This window comes from Tamandua tetradactyla, chromosome 18 (assembly GCF_023851605.1).
Source record: "Tamandua tetradactyla isolate mTamTet1 chromosome 18, mTamTet1.pri, whole genome shotgun sequence".
In the NCBI taxonomy this organism is placed as follows: Eukaryota; Metazoa; Chordata; class Mammalia; order Pilosa; family Myrmecophagidae; genus Tamandua; species Tamandua tetradactyla.
The window spans coordinates 51,158,070-51,176,747 of NC_135344.1; the positions used below are offsets into that span (position 1 = coordinate 51,158,070).

An 18,678-nucleotide genomic window follows, 5' to 3' on the forward strand; every position below is an offset into this window, starting at 1 on the left:
TTCATCAACCTGTACACTTTGTGTGAATTGTATCCCCTTGGCATGTATAACAGATCACTCACAACAACACTGCATGAAAAAGGTCACAGATACATGTACAGCTCAGAATCATTCAGAATCTTCACCTCTGCCTCCCTCTTACACAGTCCCAGGCAAACAGCATGTGCTGGTTTGAAAGGATGTACCCTAGAAAACCATGGTTTAATCCTAATCCCATTTTATAAATCCAGCCATTTCTTCTAATCCCTATTCAGTATGTTTGAATCTGTAATTAGATCATCTCCCTGGAGATGTGACTCAATCAAGATTGGTTGTTAAGCTGGATTAGGTGGAGATGTGTCTCCACCCATTCAGGTGGATCTTGAATAGTTTACTGGGATCCTATAAAAGAGGAAACATTTTGGAGAAAGCTGGAGATTCTGAAAGAGTAGAATGACATAGCCACAAGAAGCAGAGAGTTTACCAGCTAGCGACCTTTGGAGATGAAGAAGGAAAATGCATCTTGGGGAGTTTCATGAAACAGGAAGCCAGGAGAGAAAGCTAGCAGATGACGCCATTTTCACCACATGCCTTTCCAGATGAGAGAGAAACCCTGACTGTGTTTACCATGTGCCTTTCCACTTGAGAGAGAAACTCTGAACTTCATTGGCCTTTGTGAATCAAGGTATTATTCCCTGGATGCTTTAATTGGACATTTCTATAGACGTGCTTTAATTGGGACATTTTCTCAGCCTTAGAACTGTAAACTAGCAACTCATTAAACTCCCCCTTTTGAGAGCCGTTCCGTTTCTGGTATATTGCATTCCGGCAGCTAGCAAACTAGAACACAGTAGCTCCTTCATAATGATCAGTCAATTGAAATAACAAAATCAGTTGTAAGAAATTACCCAGAGAAGAACTTTCTGTGCAGGGCCCACATTCCCATGAAAAAATAAAGCTTGTCGTCTACCCCCCCACCACCACAAGGTTGAGAATGATAAATCATAGAAACTTAGGGCAGAATATGGAGAATGCAGGTAGAAGATAAAAGTTGAGGATGGAAGTCAATTATATATTCTTTAGGCTGGTTCAGAGTTTTCAGATATTCGAATGAGTTGTCATGCTTTAAAATCAGATTTCTCATGATTTCGAGAGCCACTGATTGTACACCATGCATGGATTGTATGTGTGTGAAACTTTGTAAATAAAAGCATTTTTAAAAAAAATTCAGATTCCACACACAACCTCAAATTTCTGGCTTCTCTTGAAAAGCTAGTCTATGGAAACTCTGGACTCACTTTCCCACATGGCCACCCCAGCTGGTAGGAGCAGCGCTGCCTTCCTGTGGTAGTCACCACTTCACCCTCCTTACATCACTTGCTTCACCAAGCTGAGTTTAAGGCTCCTAATGAAATGAATAGGAACTAGACAATGACTCTAAAAACTTTGAAACCAGCTGGAAACATAATTATGCTGCTCCCATTTGTTATTCTATTAAACCTTTCCTGTTTCCCTGAAATAAGTGATTAGTAGTAAAAATTTTTTTATGAGGCGATCAACAAAGTATTAGAGGGAAATGGGGAAAGGGCAACTGGGGACACTGGGTAAAATTACGTACCCGATCTTAGGAGGCAAAACTGAACCTGAAGTCTAGTAGATTTAAAGAGCAAAGGATGCATTAGGAAGTCCAAGGGACCTTGAGCTAGAGAGGCAAAATAAGTACACAGAGGCAGTCCTGGGATTTAACAGATGAACAGTTCAAATGTGGTCCTTGGAGAAGCTGTTGGCAATATGTGATAGGCCTAACTTTTATTTATGTCCCCAACATTAGGCTGCCTCACTCCAGGAGCTAACCTGATGGGTGTAAAAATGGAAACAGAATAACAAGAGTTGCTATTATTATTCAAAATCACAGTTAAACTCAGGCTAAAATATTCCAATAGAGGGTAAACACACACACACACACACACACACACACACACACACACACACACACACACTCCCTCGTCCCCAAAATGGATCAGACTGGGTATGATCCCAGGGGCAACTATTCTTAGAGCAGAGATTCTCCCACCATACACCACCCACTGTCCCCCAAACTGTCCTTTCAAATGCATTCAACTGGGTTACACTCAGTGTCTACCCTGAGAATCTCTCTGTTCCCAAAAGTGACTGTGTATCTCTGCACTCTATTATGTGTTGGTTTTAAATTCAACTCCTCTCTGTAACTCAAACACTGCCCTTGGTTTATCTTAAGGGAAGTTAAATAAGCTTATCTAAAGCTATGCTTCTTAGACTTTAAAGTGCAAACAAATCACCTTTTAAAATGCAGATTCTGATTGAATAAATCTGGGGTGGAACCCGAGAGTCTGCAATGCTGCTGATCCAAGGACTAGGGAAATTTGGGCTTAAAATGCAATCAACTACATTATTTATATTCCATTTGTTAGAGAATGCCTAATTTAATAGATCACTAATATTTAATTTACATATGACAGAAAACACTAATGCTGCTAAGTAAATACAGAGCAGACCAAAACCAGTGGAAGCAAATTGCAGGCCAGCTTTACTGCACCTTTCTGAAATTCTCCAAAACAGGCACAGATGAGTAAAAGGAAAGGTTGACGGAATTCAAAACCTATCATGGGACTCACATCCTCATCCAAACTGCAAACCAAAATGCCTAACAACATAGCATCAGTTGGCTGGAACTATGTAGTAGCTGTCCCCTCTTGAAGAGTGTTCAAAGTATCGAAACTGCTTTTTTTTTAAGAGTCATTCATTAATTCAACTAATGTCTAGCATTCTTTAATTACAGCAATAGCTCTCATGAGCTTTTGGACCTCGATGGTACAACAGTTCCCAATCATCCTGTTCTAGTTTGCTAGCTGCCGGATTGCAATATACCAGAAACGGAATGGCTCTCAAAAGGGGGACTTTAATGAGTTGCTAGTTTACAGTCCTAAGGCCGAGAAAATGTCCCAATTAAACCAAGTCTATCGAAATGTCCAATCTAAGGCATCCAGGGAAAGATACCTTGGCCCAAGAAGGCCAATGAAGTTCACGGTTTCTCTTTCAAGTGGAAGGGCACATGGCAAACACAGTCAGAGTTTCTTTCTCATCTGGTAAGGCATATGATGAACACGGTCAGAGTTCCTCTGTCTTCTGGAAGGGCACATGGCAAACACAGCATCATCTGCTAACTTCTTCTCCTGGCTTCCTGTTTCATGAAGCTCCCCAGGAGGCATTTTCCTTCTTCATCTCCAAAGGTCACTGGCTGGTGGACTCTGCTTCTCGTGGCTATGTCATTCTGCTCTGATCTCTCTGAATCGCTTTCATTCTCCAAAATGTTCTCTCTTTTATAGGACTCCAGAAACTTATCAAGACCGACCCAAATGGGTGGAGACATGTCATCACCTAATCCAGCTTAACAAGCACTCTTGATTAAATCACATCTCCAGGGAGATGTCTGATTACAGTCTCAAATATACAGTATTGAATAGGGATTATTCTGCCTTTATGAAATGGGATTTTGATTAAAACATGGCTTTTCTAGGGGACATACATCTTTTCAAACCAGTATACATCCCTTTCTTTTTTTTTTTTTTTTGGCATGGGCAGGCACTGGGAATGGAACCCTGGTCTCCAGTGTGGCAGGAGAGAGCTATACCTGCTGAGCCACTGTGGCCCACCCACCAATCATCCCATTTTAAGTGACACTTATACAAGTGCATCGGGAGGAGGGAGCATTCTATGTACATTTTTTTAGCATTAAGGGCATGGGTAGATCATATTTAAACTGCAGAGATTCATTTTCAGGTTATTACAAAATCACAGGTCAAATATTATGTCATCAATCATCTGCATTCAGATGAGAACTTCCACAAACTCCCACTATAGCTACTCCCCTACCTGCACCTGTGCATGATTAACACTCCACATCCTATTAAATAGATGGACTAATTGTCTGGGCTCCTAGCTAAAACCAAGTCCTCCACTAGTCCACTAAATCTTATCTCCACCCTACCCCTACTACCCCGCCACTGCCCCTCAAGGGTATTGCTCCTGTAACTCTCCCTTTTCTCGTGTGCATCAATTTTTCCCTCCACTACTGGTTCATGTCCATTGGCAGGCAACATATTCCATTATTCCTCCCTTCTTCAGAGAAGGGCCCTGCTCATTCTAGCTATTGCTACATTTCTCTCCTTACCTTTTACCTTTCAACTCCATGAAAGGATTTTCTATACTCATTGTCTTGATTCTGTCCTTAAATAGCTTATGAACTTATTCCAATTCACTTCAGAGCCTACCACTTCACTGAAACTCCCTTCTCAAGTTCAGCAATGGCTTCCATGTTGCTCAGTCTAATGGTCAATTCTCAGTTTTCATTTACTTGACATTCAAGCAGCATCGGACTCAATAGAAATCGCTTTCCTCCCTGAAACACTTCTATTCTCTAGGCTTCCTTCCCAATTCTTCAGCTGCTCCTTTTCTGGTTTCCTTGTGCCTGAATTTTAAATATTAGTATGTACCACTGCTCAGTCATTGAACCACTATTCTTTTCCAACTTCACTTCTTCCCTGTTAATCTCATCCCGTCTCATGAATTTATACTAGTTGTATGTTGGTGATTTCCAATTTATCTCAGTCCAGGCCTCCCTCTGAACTCTAGACACGTAAACCCAACTGCCTACTCAACATCTCCTCATGGTTGTCTCAAACTTGACTTGTACGTAATTGAACTCCTGATTTTGGGAAGTCATCCTTGATTTCTCACTTTCTCTCACTCTCCACACCAAATCCATCTTTTCGGCTGCATTTTCAAATACATCTAAAATCCAACCATTCTCTCCACTTCCACTGTTCCCATCCTGGCCCCTGGTCTCTTTCACCTGGATTATTACAGCGCTTCTCCTAGTCCTTCCCTTTATACTACAGTCTATTCTCAACAGAGAAGCCAGAGTAATACTTTTCAGTCAGACCATGCCACAACTCTGCTCAAAATCCTCAATCAGAGAAATAGCCAAACTTCTTATAAACATTCCACAACTGCCCCTCACTCATTTTGTTCCAGCCAAACTAGCTTCCTTACAAATGCTCTTCCCTCTAGACTAAGGCTGCTCAAAGTGAGGTCCATTTATTACCACTTCACCACTAAATAAGCCTAGAAATTGACAGAAGTATTTGGAAACTTGCACAGCAACCTGACGTTGTAAATTTTGTCTGTTCAGGCTCATAAGAATATAAAAAATCAGGGCTTCTGTTTTATTTATCTTTGGTATTTCTTATTTTTATCTTAATACATTTTTATTTTACAAAAGTATTGATCCACAATGGGTTGGAAATGAAAACAATAACACTGATTCTTTACAACTTATAATTTGAGAAGTGTTGCTCTAAATATCCTAAAGTTGCAACCTGCCTCCCCAACATATTTCCTATCTTTTTTTTGTCTTTTTCTTTTCCTTAACATTCATCACTATATAACATACTAATACTTGACACTCTTGTTTACTGTCCATCTTTCCCAAGAGAACACAAACCCCAAGAGAGCAATGATTTTTGTTTATGAGCTCAGCACAGAGCAAGAAATGTTTGCCTGATCAATGATTGTACTCTACACAATAGTTCTAACCAAACAGTCCACAACAACTTAAATGAAAATTATGTAGATTCCCACTGGTATGCTTGAGCAACAATGTGTACCTCGTTACCTGGAAACTAGACTGCTTAGAATTTTGCCGGGTCTTTTTGTAAAGCCTAATAATTCATCTAAGTTTTTTGTTAATTTTTTTGGCATGGGCAGGCACCAGGAATCAAACCCAGGTCTCTGGCATGGCATGGCAAGCAAGAACTCTGCTCCTGCCTACGCCTAAGTTTTGTTTTTGATGACCTAGTCTTAATAGCCCTTAAAAGCTCATTTGATAAATAAATGCATTAATTTCTTACTTTTTTTAAAAAAAAAAAAAAGGTTAAGCCTTTGGGGTTGTTCATCTCCTGTAAGAATGAAACTATTGATAAACTTTTCTAGATCAATTTTTAAACTCATCAAGATTTTTCAACTATTTGTGCTGGAAAAACTGGATCTCCACATACAAATGGATAAAAGTAGATTCCACCTCAAAACATATGAAAAAATTAACTCAATATGGATCAATGACCTAAATATAAGAACTAAAATTATAAAATTCTTAGAAGAAAACACAAGGAAATACTTTCAGGACCTTGAATTAGGCAATGGATTTTTGGTCTTTACACCAAAAAAGCACAACCAACAAAAGAAAAATTAAACCTGACTTCATCAAAATTAACTTTTGGCAGAGGACATTACCAAGAAAGTGAGAAAAGAACTACAAAATGGAGAAAATATCTGGAAACTATATATTGGATAAGGGTTTAGTATCCTGTATATACAAAGAACTGCTACAACTCAACAATAGAAAGACAATACAATTTAAAAATGAGCAAAGGACTTGAATAGACATTTCTCCAAAGAAAGTATACAAATGGCCAGTAAGCACATGAAGATGTTCAACTTCATTAGCCATTAGGGAAAAGCAAATCAAAACCACAGTGAGATACCACTTCATATCCACCAGAATGGCTATCATTAAAAAATGAAACAAGCAAACAGGCAAAACCCAGAAAGTGTTGGAAAGGTTTCAGACAATCAGGAAACCTCATACCCTACTGTGGGAATGTAAAATGGTGGAACTGCCATGGAAACCAATTTGGTAATTCTTCAGAAACTTAAATGTACAATTACCACATGACCCCACACTCACACCTCTAGTTATAGACTCCAAAGAACTGAAAGCAGGGACTCAAACATATTTGTACACTAATGTTTATAGCAGCAGTATTCACAATTTCCAAAAGATGGAGGCAACCCAAGCATCCACACTGACAAATGAACAAAATAAAATGTGATATATACTCACCATGGAATACTGTTCAGCCATGAAAGAGACTGAAGTTCTGATACATGCTACAACTTGGATGAACCATGAAGACATCACGTTTAGTGAAATAAGCAGGCAGAAAAGGATAGATACTGTGTGATTTCACTTATATGGAATAATTAAAATATAGAAATATACAAGATAAAAAGTTTACTACAGGTTTTCAGGGTGACAGATTCAGTGTTTCACAGGTACACAGTTGTTTGGGGTGATGGAAAAGTTTTGATAATGGATATTGGTGATGGTATTATAATGGTGCAAATGTAATTAATGCAACTGAATTGTATGCTTGAAAGTGGTGAAAATGGGAAACTTTATGTTGTATGTTACCACAAAAAACAAAAAGGCAAAAAACCTCATTAGGAAAATCCTCAGACTCTATTCGAAGAATCACCAACAAAGTAAGGAGGCTTTACTGCTTACACTTGCCCAGAAATGGAACATTTTAATTCATTCACCTGGAATCACTTCCAAATTATCCTCAACATGGTTCCATTAAAAATTCTAGGCAGGGCTGGCCATGGTGGCTCAGCAGGCAGAATTCACACCTGCCATGCCGGAGACCCTGGTTCAATTCTCAGTGCCCACCCATGAAAAAAAAAAAAAAAACCCTAAAAAATAGATTAGGCAAAATCTGTGACTTTAAGCAGTTTTATCCAACTCATTTCAATAGAGTTGTGGCTCTTTCTATCCTATAGTGTGCTCTAGTAGATATCTAACCCCTTAGGCCACTGTCAATCTCTTGCTCCATTTCGGATAATCCCTTTATGTTCAGCTCTGGCCTCTCCCCAGACCTCTCTCCAAGTGCCTTTGGGATATTGCCATTTAAATATCAGGTTACTGAACGTTCAACAGCCTAATAGGAGCTCATCAACTTCTTAAACCAATCTCTCACTCCCTCTTTATCTTTGTCTCTTGGGTTTAGAACCATACCTTTAGTTTTGACTTCTTTCTCCCTGTACCTATTACATCCAATCTTTCAACAAATAACTACCTTTGAATTATTTCTTTTAAACTTATCTCAGATTCCCTTTCAGTTCCATGCCATCCCAACATATCCACTCCTCTCCCTACTTCACTGATAATGCAAGGTAAGTAGATAGGAAGCCTAGTCCCCAATCCATTTTTACAACTGATAACAGGGCATGATTACTGTCAATTTAACATTACCAAATATTAAAATGAAACTTTGTAAATTAATTAAGTCTACCAGAAGAAAAAGTTCTAACCTAAAAGTAAGGCTGTCTGGGACTAGCTACAAAATCTTGGAAATGACACCAATCTACCCTTTGTCGTCCGGTTGTCTTCCAAAAGAAAAGAAGGGATAGTAAATAATGTCTGTTCATGGGATTATTGCTTGTGGAATGACTTCACAGAAACAGAAACTAATAAGTTTTGAACCTTTCTTATAAGCTATTGTTACATTTTAAATACTCAAAAATTCCATTACTAATCCCATTTTACAAAATGAGGAAACCAAGACCTAAAGAGATTAAGCAATTTAGTGTTCACACACTGGTTGGTGGCAGAAATAAACTTCTGCATCTCTAAAGTTCACTCAACTGCATCACAATACAATTTATAAAGTGCTATATAGATACTTGTCCAAGGTATTGTTACCATATTTGTTGGACAAATAGGTTTATAGACAGAAATTAGCATAAATAACCTACTTCAACAAGTTAGGAAATCTAGCTTCAATATCAGATAATAAAAGAGGTCTTGTTTGCATTCATTTTCCAGTTCAGTGAAATTTAGTAAGTCATTTAGAAGCGCAAATGGTATTAACAGCACTCACCATCTCCAGTGTAGGAGGAACTCTGGTTAACATTTATAAAGTGGAAGGGACCAAGTGAGTTTGCCAAAAGGAAGAATATGGAAATTCTGCCCACAGCCAGAACAATGGACATAGATTTGTCAAAACAAAGAACAGTAAAGTGAGGGAAGGCAATTTGTCCAGTCTTTGTAATGCTGTTTATGACTATTTTTCCAGTTGCTGGTTTCCTAGTCACTCTAACAAAAAAAAAAAAAAAAAAAAAAAAAGACTAAACACAAGATGCAACACTTTGCAAACTGATATTATTATTATTATTATCCTTTAGCAGAAGCAAAGGACAAGAAATACTGTCAACAGTAGGTTATAGCTTTCAAAATCCAAACCAGGGGAAAACAATTTCCAATCAGATAATTACAAGAGCAAAGCTGCTCATTCCATTTTGTAAAAAGGAAGCCTTAACACTTGATGCCCACTGAGCATCCTCCACACAATTTTAAAATCTTTAATGCAAACAGGGATTTAAATGTAAGGTTAGTTATTAAAAAATAAAATATGATTGTATTTTATACTGTTAGGCAACATCTTGTTTTTCCGTATTGACCTTTGGATATGATGTCAGTGAACTGTGTTTGGGACAGCTGGGAATCAACATCAGTAATCAGAAATGAGTTTGATCAGCCTTGAGACTAAAAAAAGCTGCAACAACAGCCGCTGAAAATACAGCCACAAAATAATACCTAGGACATTGTAAACTGTATGGGCTGCATTTTTTCTTTCTCCTTGGCTGGCTAGGATAGGCCCTTGAGTGGTGCTTTTGTCCAGTACTAGGCTTTCGACGTCAAGGACCACCCCCACCTAAATCCTCTTAAAACGTTCTATGCACTTGCACTTATTTGCAAGCCATTGCGGTATTGCCCTGCCCCTTAACACTATAGAAAGCCGGCTGTCCAAAGAAGACATTAGGTGGATTTTTGCTCCTGCTTTAAATCCCCCGACACTCTCACACACATACCCATTCACCCCCGGGGAGTTGGGGAGGGGAAATCTAGCAAGTAAACGAAAACATGAATTCACAAATCCAACTCCGGCTACTAGCTAGTCAAGCACACATCCAGGGTGTACCGATTTTATACAGGGGCTTTGTTTCTAAACTCTTCCTAAAAACTACCTCGGTTTTGCACTAAAATTGAGTTTTAAACAGTACGTAATGTTTAAGGAAGATTTTATTCTACATGTTCCATCCATTTGGGGGTGGGAGGGTGTCTAAAGCAGATAACCTTCAATCTCCTGTCTGTTGTTGGGTTTTAAACGGCTCCATTCACAGTCCTGGCGCTTACATTCGAGCCCCAAACCCCATCCTGACACGTTCAGTTAAACTCTAACCAATACAGAAAGTCATTTGGGCGTTTCAGTTTGACTTGATGTTGGAGGGGTCTGGGTGTCTATGTTGGAAAAGGGAGGTGGGGCTGCGGGTAGAAAGACAATTTGCCCAGATCCTTGTTTGTCCAAGAGACTAGCCTCTATGGGCGTCCTGGAACACGTGCACAGCGCCAGCAAAACAAAACCCGTCGGGGTTCTCGCGGAAGAAGGAAGCACAGCCTGTTCAACCCAGTTCTGCTGAGCAACTGTGCTTTGCGGGAACCCCTGCCCTGTAGCTGGGCACCCCTTCTCTTTCGGTGCCAGTGCGGGCGCTGGTCTTCCAGCCAAGAGCACCCACCCCAGCTGGCGAGACCTGGCTGTCGGCGGGACCTCAACCTGGGATCCCCATACCTGGGGCTTCGAACCTGGCATTCGGGACAAGGCAGCTCTGAAGAGACTGCAGGGCCCGCTAGTTCCTATTTCCTCCTTTCACAATACTGTCTCTTTCGAACTGGGTATTTTTTTTCCGTGCCTCCTACCCGACAGGTCTAGGCTTGTCCCTGAAGCTTCTGTCTCCAGCAGAGGGAAACCGATTACTCCGGTGCACTGGTTGCTGTTAAACCTCTAAGTCCTCCGCTCCCCAGCATCATCCTCCCTAGGCACCTTCCCTATGGGGTGGGTGCGCAAACCGAGCTCCTATGGCACTTACACGTGGCCGCAGCGAGTCCGGACAGGCTGGTGCAACACCTCGAGGCACACTGAGCAGTCGAAGGACGTGACGGGCACCTCGGGGTCCTCTCTGCGCTCCTGGGCCCGCAGGGTGGCCGAGGCAGGCGCAGATTTGCCGCTGTCGCTGCTCAGCACAGAGCCCATCGCTACGCCTCCCGCCCAGACGGCTGCCAAGAGCTCAGTGCTGCAGCCGGGTGGTTTTATTGTTCTGCGGTGGAGGAAGGAAGTCCCGGCCCAGCTGCGATCGCCGCCTCCCAGCGCCCGCGGCTAGCGCAGCCCAGAACCAGCCTCTGCAGCTGCGCCCAACCTGGGTCTAGAGCGAGTACCTTGCGCGGCCGCAGGTCTGGGATTATCTGTCGCGAGCTGCCAGGGTTAAAGCGCGGAGGCGGAGGCTGCAGCGGCACAGCCCACATGCTGCAAAGTCTCGCTGTCCTGGGAGGATTGAAACCTGAAACCTCAGCGGCAAAGAAGAGGACCAGGGCCTGTAGTGAATCTTCCAGGCTATCACACATCCTTTCCCACTGTCACACTTCAGGAAAGTGCGGGATAGGTCATGCCTTCATGGGAGCCAGAGAGCACCCATCCATCGGTCCTGCATTGTGTAATCTTAATAAGCTACAAAATGACTTAGGACAGATTGAGCATCTCCTCCAACTGTGCTAATCACTACTCAGGTCATCTAAGCAATATCCTATTCATAGAGAGATTAAATGATGTCGTGAAAAGAGTTCTGAAAACCCGGACTCGTATTGCAGCTCTAGAAATAGGATTCTAGTGCTGAATTCTCCTCATCCCCAGTATCCTTGGCTCAGCATTTCGTGCTATTGTTAATACGCTTTTTTTCTTCCCATCCTCTGAAACATGACCGAGCATATAATTCATTCATTCACTCTTTAGCAAAGACCCATTTAGTGTGGCTGCATATGGGACTCTGTCCTGGAAATGGAGGCACAGTTCTGAACAAGCAAACACATTCCCAAGTCTTCCAGAACTTCCTTTAAAAAACAAAATGAAACTTTTTACCGTGAGAGAATTATGGATTCGCATACAATTGTAAGAAATAATATAAAACACACAGATACATAAATGCATACGTCTGTGATAATACATAGATAGAATATATGATAATCTCATATACACTTCACCCCGTTTCTCCCAGTCAGATCTTATTTTATCGATGGGATATTAGTAACCAGCAAATAAATAAATGAACAAGAGTACTCCGAATGACAGCTACAAAGAAGGGACTAGAGATAGGAAAAAGGATAAGAAGGTCAGAAGAGACTTTATGGATGAGGTGACATTTGAGCAGAGTTATGAATAATGAAAAGGAGTCAGCCATTCGAAGATTTAGAAGAAAAGCTGGTGAAGCACTGGGAACAGTGAGTGAGGAAGGAACCGAGACCAGAAAGATGTGAAACTGGAGCATAGGAGGGTCTGAGAGGTACATGGGATAAGATGAAATGGGTACTCAGGGGCCTGTGCGGTCTTATAAGCCAGGACAAGAGTTTGAATTTTATACCAGGCGTTTTTATTTGATTTACTCTGCTGCTATATGGAAAAAGGAAAGAAACAAAGCAAGAATGGAGGCAGAGAAATTAGTTAGGAAGCCATGGAATTAGTTCAAGTGAGAAAAGACAATGGCTTAAACCAGGTAGGTAGAAAGTGAGAGGTGGACAAGTTTGGGATGTAATTAGGAGAAAGACCTAGAAAGCCTTGCTGATGAATTGGATAGAGGACTGAAGCAAAGGGAGTCATTCCTACCTTTAGAAAAAAAACACCCCCACCCCCCTCCTTGATCCCACATGTCCCTCAGCTCCTGTACTATATGGTCTTCAAGACTAAATTTCTTGATCAGGGTTTCTAACTTCTTTGTGTCAATTTCTTAAGTGTTCACTTCTCTTCTAATCCAATATGGTTTCTGAACCAACCATTCTGCTTCCATCTGTCCAAAAACTACTTCATCACCAGTGTCACTGGTGACCTTCAGGTGGCAAAAGCCAATAGACTCTTATCAGTCATTTTCTTGCTCGACCTCTCAACTCTGTTTATCATTATTGAGCACTCCCTCCTTCTTGAAATACTCTGGCTTTTCTTCTTTCTTTCTGGCTACTCTTGTGTAGTCTCTTCTACTGGCATCTCCTTCTCCATAGAAAGGCTAAGTGCTAGAGTTACTAGAATTCTGTCCTAGGACACTTTACCTTCTCATTCCTCACCCACTCCCTAAGAATCTCAAAACTCTCATATATCCTTCTACTATCTAGGTTCCAAAGACATTCAAATCTTTTTCTCCACCCCATGCCACTCAAATACCCTACTGCTTACTTGACATATCATGTGGTTACATCATGAACATATTCAGCTCAACTTGTCCAATAATGAACTCATTATCTTAGCCTCCCATCTGCTGCTTCTCCAGTAATTAATCCCTCTCTTAGTAAAGTGAGCTACCTTACCTGGTAGTTCAGTCTAGAAACTGGAAGTCATTCTTGATTTCTCACTCTCCCTCATTCACATTAAATCAATCACAACCACAATTCTACCTCCAATAGAGGTATATCTCTCAGTAGCTCTTGGATTGATTCATTCTTCTCCATTTCCTCACTCATCACTTATTTTAAGTCATTACATTCTCTTCTATGACCTATTGCTGTAGTTTCTAACTACTCTGCCTACATCTTCTGTGCTGGTTTGGGAGGATGTATGTCCCCTAGAAAAGCCATGTTTTAATCTAAATCCCATTTCATAAAGACAGAATAATCACTATTCAATACTGTGTGTTTGAAACTGTAATGAGATCATCTCCCTGGAGATGTGATTTAATCAAGAGTGGCTGTTAAACTGGATTAGGTGGAGATGTATCTCCACCCATTTGGGTGGGTCTTGATAAGTTTCTGGAGTCGTATAAAAGAGGAAACATTTTGGAGAATGAAAGAGATTCAGAGAGAGCAGAGCAGAATGACACAGTCACGAGAAACAGAGTCCACCAGCCAGCGACCTTTGGAGATGAAGAAGGAAAATGCTTCACGGGGTGCTTCATGAAACAGGAAGCCAGGAGAAGAAGCTAGCAGATGATGCCATGTTCGCCATGTGCCCTTCCAGGTGAGAGAGGAACCCTGACTGTGTTCACCATGTGCATTTCCAGATGAGAGAGAAACTGTGACTGTGTTCACCATGTACCCTTCCACTTGAGAAAGAAACTGTGAACTTCATTGGCCTCCTTGAACCAAGGTATCTTTCCCTTGATGCCTTAGATTGGAGATTTCTATAGACATGTTTAATTGGGACATTTTCTCGGCTTTAGAACTGTAAACTAGCAATTTATTAAATTCTCCTTTTAAAAGCCATTCCGTTTCTGGTATTTTGCATTCCAGCAGCTAGCAAACTAGAGCACATACTATTGCCATCCTTCCAAACTATTATCCACAATGTAACCACAATGACCTTTAGAAAAGCATATACCTTGTGTCATCTCACGCTTAAAACCATTTAATGGCTCTCCACAAACTGTTGGATTAACTTCTAAATCCTTAACATGATCTACAAAGTCCTGCATGGTATGGCTCTTTCAACAACTATAATCAAGATATTTTTGGTGGCAGGTAATGGAAATTCAACTAAAAGTGTCTTGATCAAATTTATTGCTTATTTGATAAAAGAGTCCAGCATAAGTAGTTCCAGAGTTGCTCAGCAGCTCAATGATGTCCTCAAGGACTCAGCCCCTTGCATTCCCCATATCTCAGTTTCTCTCTGAGATGGCAGAAAGATGGCAACATCTCCAACAGTCACATCTACACACAACAGTCTCCAAAAACAGAAAGGAAGTGATATGATTTCCTCTTTGTAACTCTCTCTCCTTTTATATGAGAAAAAAATGTGTCCTCAAAGCCTTCCTCTGCAGACTTTCCCTTGCATCTCCTTGGTCCACACTGGGCCACATGATGACCTCTAAGCCAATCCCTAGTAAGAGAGTGAGAATACTCTGAGTGACTTAAATTCATTAGTACATATCCCCTAGGACTGCCTGACATTACCGTCTCTCAAACAACCGTTTTTGGCTTCATCTGCTATCACTCTCCCCCTTATTTCTGTGCTCCAAATTTTTCTGTACTTATTTCAATTTCTTGAGTGTACTGAATTCTCTTCAGCATCAGGGAGAACTTTTTACACATGCTTTTTTCTCTGCCTGGTCACTCCTACCTTCCACCCCACCACTCCCAACTCAACTTTCTCCAATACAAAGTCTTCATTTGGAAGCCTTTCTAGACCACATCTATCTCAGACATTCTCTTTGCTTCTTTCCATAGCATGCTGTATTTGCCTTACTAGGTAATGGATGCTAAAATACCTGTAAGATAGGAGGTGATACACATATTTATATATGTATAATACCTCAATCAAAATTTCATGAGGTAGATATTATTCTTATTTTATAGGCTCAGACATTAACTTAGCAAAGGTCACATAGCAAGAAAGTGACAGCACCAGGATTCTGTTTGAGACTTTTAGAAACATTGGGCATCAGAAACATAGATTAGTATAAAGGATACTTGAAAACCTTTGTGGTAGTTAGATTCAGTTGTCAACTTGGCCAGCTGAAGGTGCCTGGATCTACTGATGTGTACATGAGCCAATGGCGTATGAACCTCCTCTGTTGCTGATTACGTCTGCAGTCGGCTAGGAGGTGTGCCTGCTGCAATGAATGATGTTTGATTTAATTGGCTGGTGCTTAAATGAGAGACTCAAGGTAGCACAGCCCAAGCAGCTCAGCATACCTCATCTCAGCACTCACAGTTCAGCCCAGGTGTTTGGAGATGCAGAAAGAAATCACTGGGTGAAAGTTGTTGGAACCCAGAGGCCTGGAGAGAAGGCCAGCAGAGATTGTCCTGTGCCTTCCCAAGTAAGAAAGAACCTCAGTTGAAAGTTAGCTGCCTTTCCTCTGAAGAACTAATGAAATAAGTCCCCTTTTATTGAAAGCCAATCCGTCTCTGGTGTGTTGCATTTCGGGAGCTAGCAAACTAGTACAACCTTATAATCCACATCCCTGTCACAAAGACAACTATTGTATCTCTCACTCAACCAGAAGGAAAGCAAATCTAGTATTTACAGATATCCAGAAAAAATACCTACTTGACGTTTCTTTCCTTGTAAGAGGGATGAAAAGAAGTAAGTCTCTAGTTTCAAGTAGTGTTGAAGTTATGAGAAAGACATTCATCTATTCTTCAAATTTTATTTTTAGCAGCAAAAATTTAGAGGAAAACTAAATGTGCATAAAAGGGAAATGTTTTAGTAAAGTATGGTATATATACTCAACAAATAGATAAAGCAACATTGTCTATTCATAGATAAGTGATTGTGAAAACCTTGTGTCTGATGTTCCTTTTACCTATAGCATGGGCAGATGAGTAAAAAACATGGATAAGAAATAAATAATAGGGGGAACAAAGGTTAAATAAATTGAACAGATTGAAATACCAGTGGTCAATGAGAAAGTGGGGTAAGGGATATGGCATGTATGAAAAAAAATGGGCAGCCCACCATTTTTATGCCCATATGGCAGTATTTTATAAAATAAAAAATGCACATATGCAAAGTGGCAGATAGATATTTATTGCAGTATTATTTGTAATAGCAAAATGTCAAAAATGATTTAAATATCCACCAATAAAAGACTGGTTAAATAAATTAAGGGATATCCACGCAATGGAATACTACGCAGCCATTAAAAAGAAAAGTAATTCTATAACTACCTTCAGGAAAAGCTATCCAAGATATGATATTAAGTGAAAAAATAGGGTAATTTTCCAGAAACCTACAACCTCCAGAGGGTTCCCTGAATCACATAAGTCCTGAAATGCAGAGAGGCCAGCCTGTCTAGAACATCAACTACTTCCATCCCCTTATCCCATGTTATAGACAGCCCCTTCCAACACGAAAATGTTAGAATGGGCTTAGCCCAAATACCCCTTAAGAGTGGGAGAAAAAGCAAAGGTGATGGTGGAGTTATACAGAGAAGGTAGGGTTTAACAAATGAGTATGAGTGCTAAATCATTATACTGATAATTCTTTAACTCTCCAGTATCTAAGAGCAGCTAGAAGTAAAAACCTAAAATTGTATAAATGTAACCCATGCCAAACTCTGAAGTCTGCTGTACAACCGATTGTTGCGATATGCTTTGAAATTTATTAGTTTCCTGGTGCCTGCCCATGCAGGAAAAAAAAAGAAAGAAATTTATTAGTTTTATGTATATATGTTATTTTTCACAAAGAAGGGAAAAAAAAGTCAAAAAAGTTATAATAGACAGAGCCCAAATACCCTTAAAGATTGGGAGAAAGAGCAAAGAGAAGGAAGAGTTATACCAGAGAAGATAGGATTTAACAAATAAGTATCAATGTTAAATTATTATATTGATATTTCTTTTAGTTTCCAGTTTCTTGGTGCAGCTAGAAGGAAAAACATAAAATTGTGGAACAAAGTAACCCATACTAAACTAAAATCTGTGCTATAACTATTTGTTATAATGTACTTTGAAATTTATTGCCTTTTTTTTATATATGTTATATTTCATAATAAAAAAGTGTTAAAAATATTAAGTGAAAAAAGCAAGGTGCACAACCATCAAACATGTGTGTTGAACACTATACTATATTTATGTTTTTAAAAGACTATATGTAAATGGTAAGGTAAATGCAAATACATACTGGTAAATACCTATCGATATCTTTGATAAGATACACAAAAAATGAGTAACTGCAGCCTGGGGAGGGAAACTGGTTGCTAGGGAACAAGGGTTGGAAAAAAGGCTCTTTTTTTACCATATAATCCCTGCATATTTTGAAATTTGCACTGTTTGTATACACTGAAAAATAAGATATCAATAAATAAAAATTAATAATTGTAAACATATATACTCTCTCTAAATAATTGTACTCCTATACTGGTTTGAAAAGGTTTATGTACCCTAGAAAAGCCATGTTTTAATCCTAACCCCCATTTTGTAAAGGCAGCTGTTTAGTACTGTATGCTTGAAACTGTAATTAGATCATCCCCCTGGAATGTGATTCAATCAAGAGTGGTTGTTAAACTGGATTAAGTGGAGACGTGTCTCCACCCATTTGGATAGGTCTTGATTAGTTTACTGGAATCCTATAAAAGAGGAAACATTTGGGAGAATGGAGGAGATTCTGAGAGAGCAGAGAAAGACATAGCCATGAGAAGCAGAGAGTTCACCAGCCAGTGACCTTTGGTGATGAGGAAGGAAAATGCCTCCTGGGGAGCTTCATGAAACAAGAAGCCAGGAGAGAAAGTTAGCACCATGTGCCTTTCCAGATGAGAGAGAAACCCTGACTGTGCTCACCACGTGCCTTCTAACTTGACAGAGAAACCCTGAACTTCATTGGCCTTCTTGAATCAAGTATCTTTCCCTGGATGCCTTAGATTGGACATTTCTATAGACTTGCTTTAATTGGGACATTTTCTCAGCCTTAGAACTGTAAACTTGCAACTTATTAAATTCCCCTTTTAAAAAGTCATTCCATTTCTGGTATATTGCATTCCAGCAGCTAGCAAACTAGAACAACTCCTTAAACCAACATGTGGACAAACATGTACACAAGAGGGCATAAATGGGGATGTTCTTTGAAGGACTGCCTTTTACAGTGAAAATTGACATCCAAAAAAATTTTCATCCATAGTGGGATGGCTAAATATATTATGGTACATACACATTATGGAAAGCAATGTAGCAACTAAAAAGAATAAGCAAAAATATTGATAGTACTTAATTATGTATCAGATATTATTCTAATATACATCTATATTGGAATATATTTTTATATATGTTAACTTAATTTAGTCCTCATAATAACCCAT

At 39.9% G+C, this 18,678-nt stretch overlaps 1 protein-coding gene across 3 annotated transcripts in view; it reads right to left on the reverse strand.

Annotated features, from left to right (window-relative positions):
* Positions 1 to 18,678, reverse strand: part of RNF125 (ring finger protein 125) — a 133,838-nt gene that overhangs the window by 43,120 nt on the left and 72,040 nt on the right. Inside the window, exon 1 of one of the 3 annotated variants that reach the window (XM_077135711.1) lies at positions 10,786 to 11,164. The exons of 1 other annotated variant lie outside the window; for it this stretch is intronic. In XM_077135711.1, coding sequence (XP_076991826.1) covers positions 10,786 to 10,949 — 164 coding nt within the window. In that variant the 5' untranslated portion in view covers positions 10,950 to 11,164. Of the gene's footprint in view, positions 1 to 10,785; positions 11,165 to 18,678 lie in introns of those variants that run through there. One more of the 3 variants, XM_077135710.1, reaches the window with a different exon arrangement.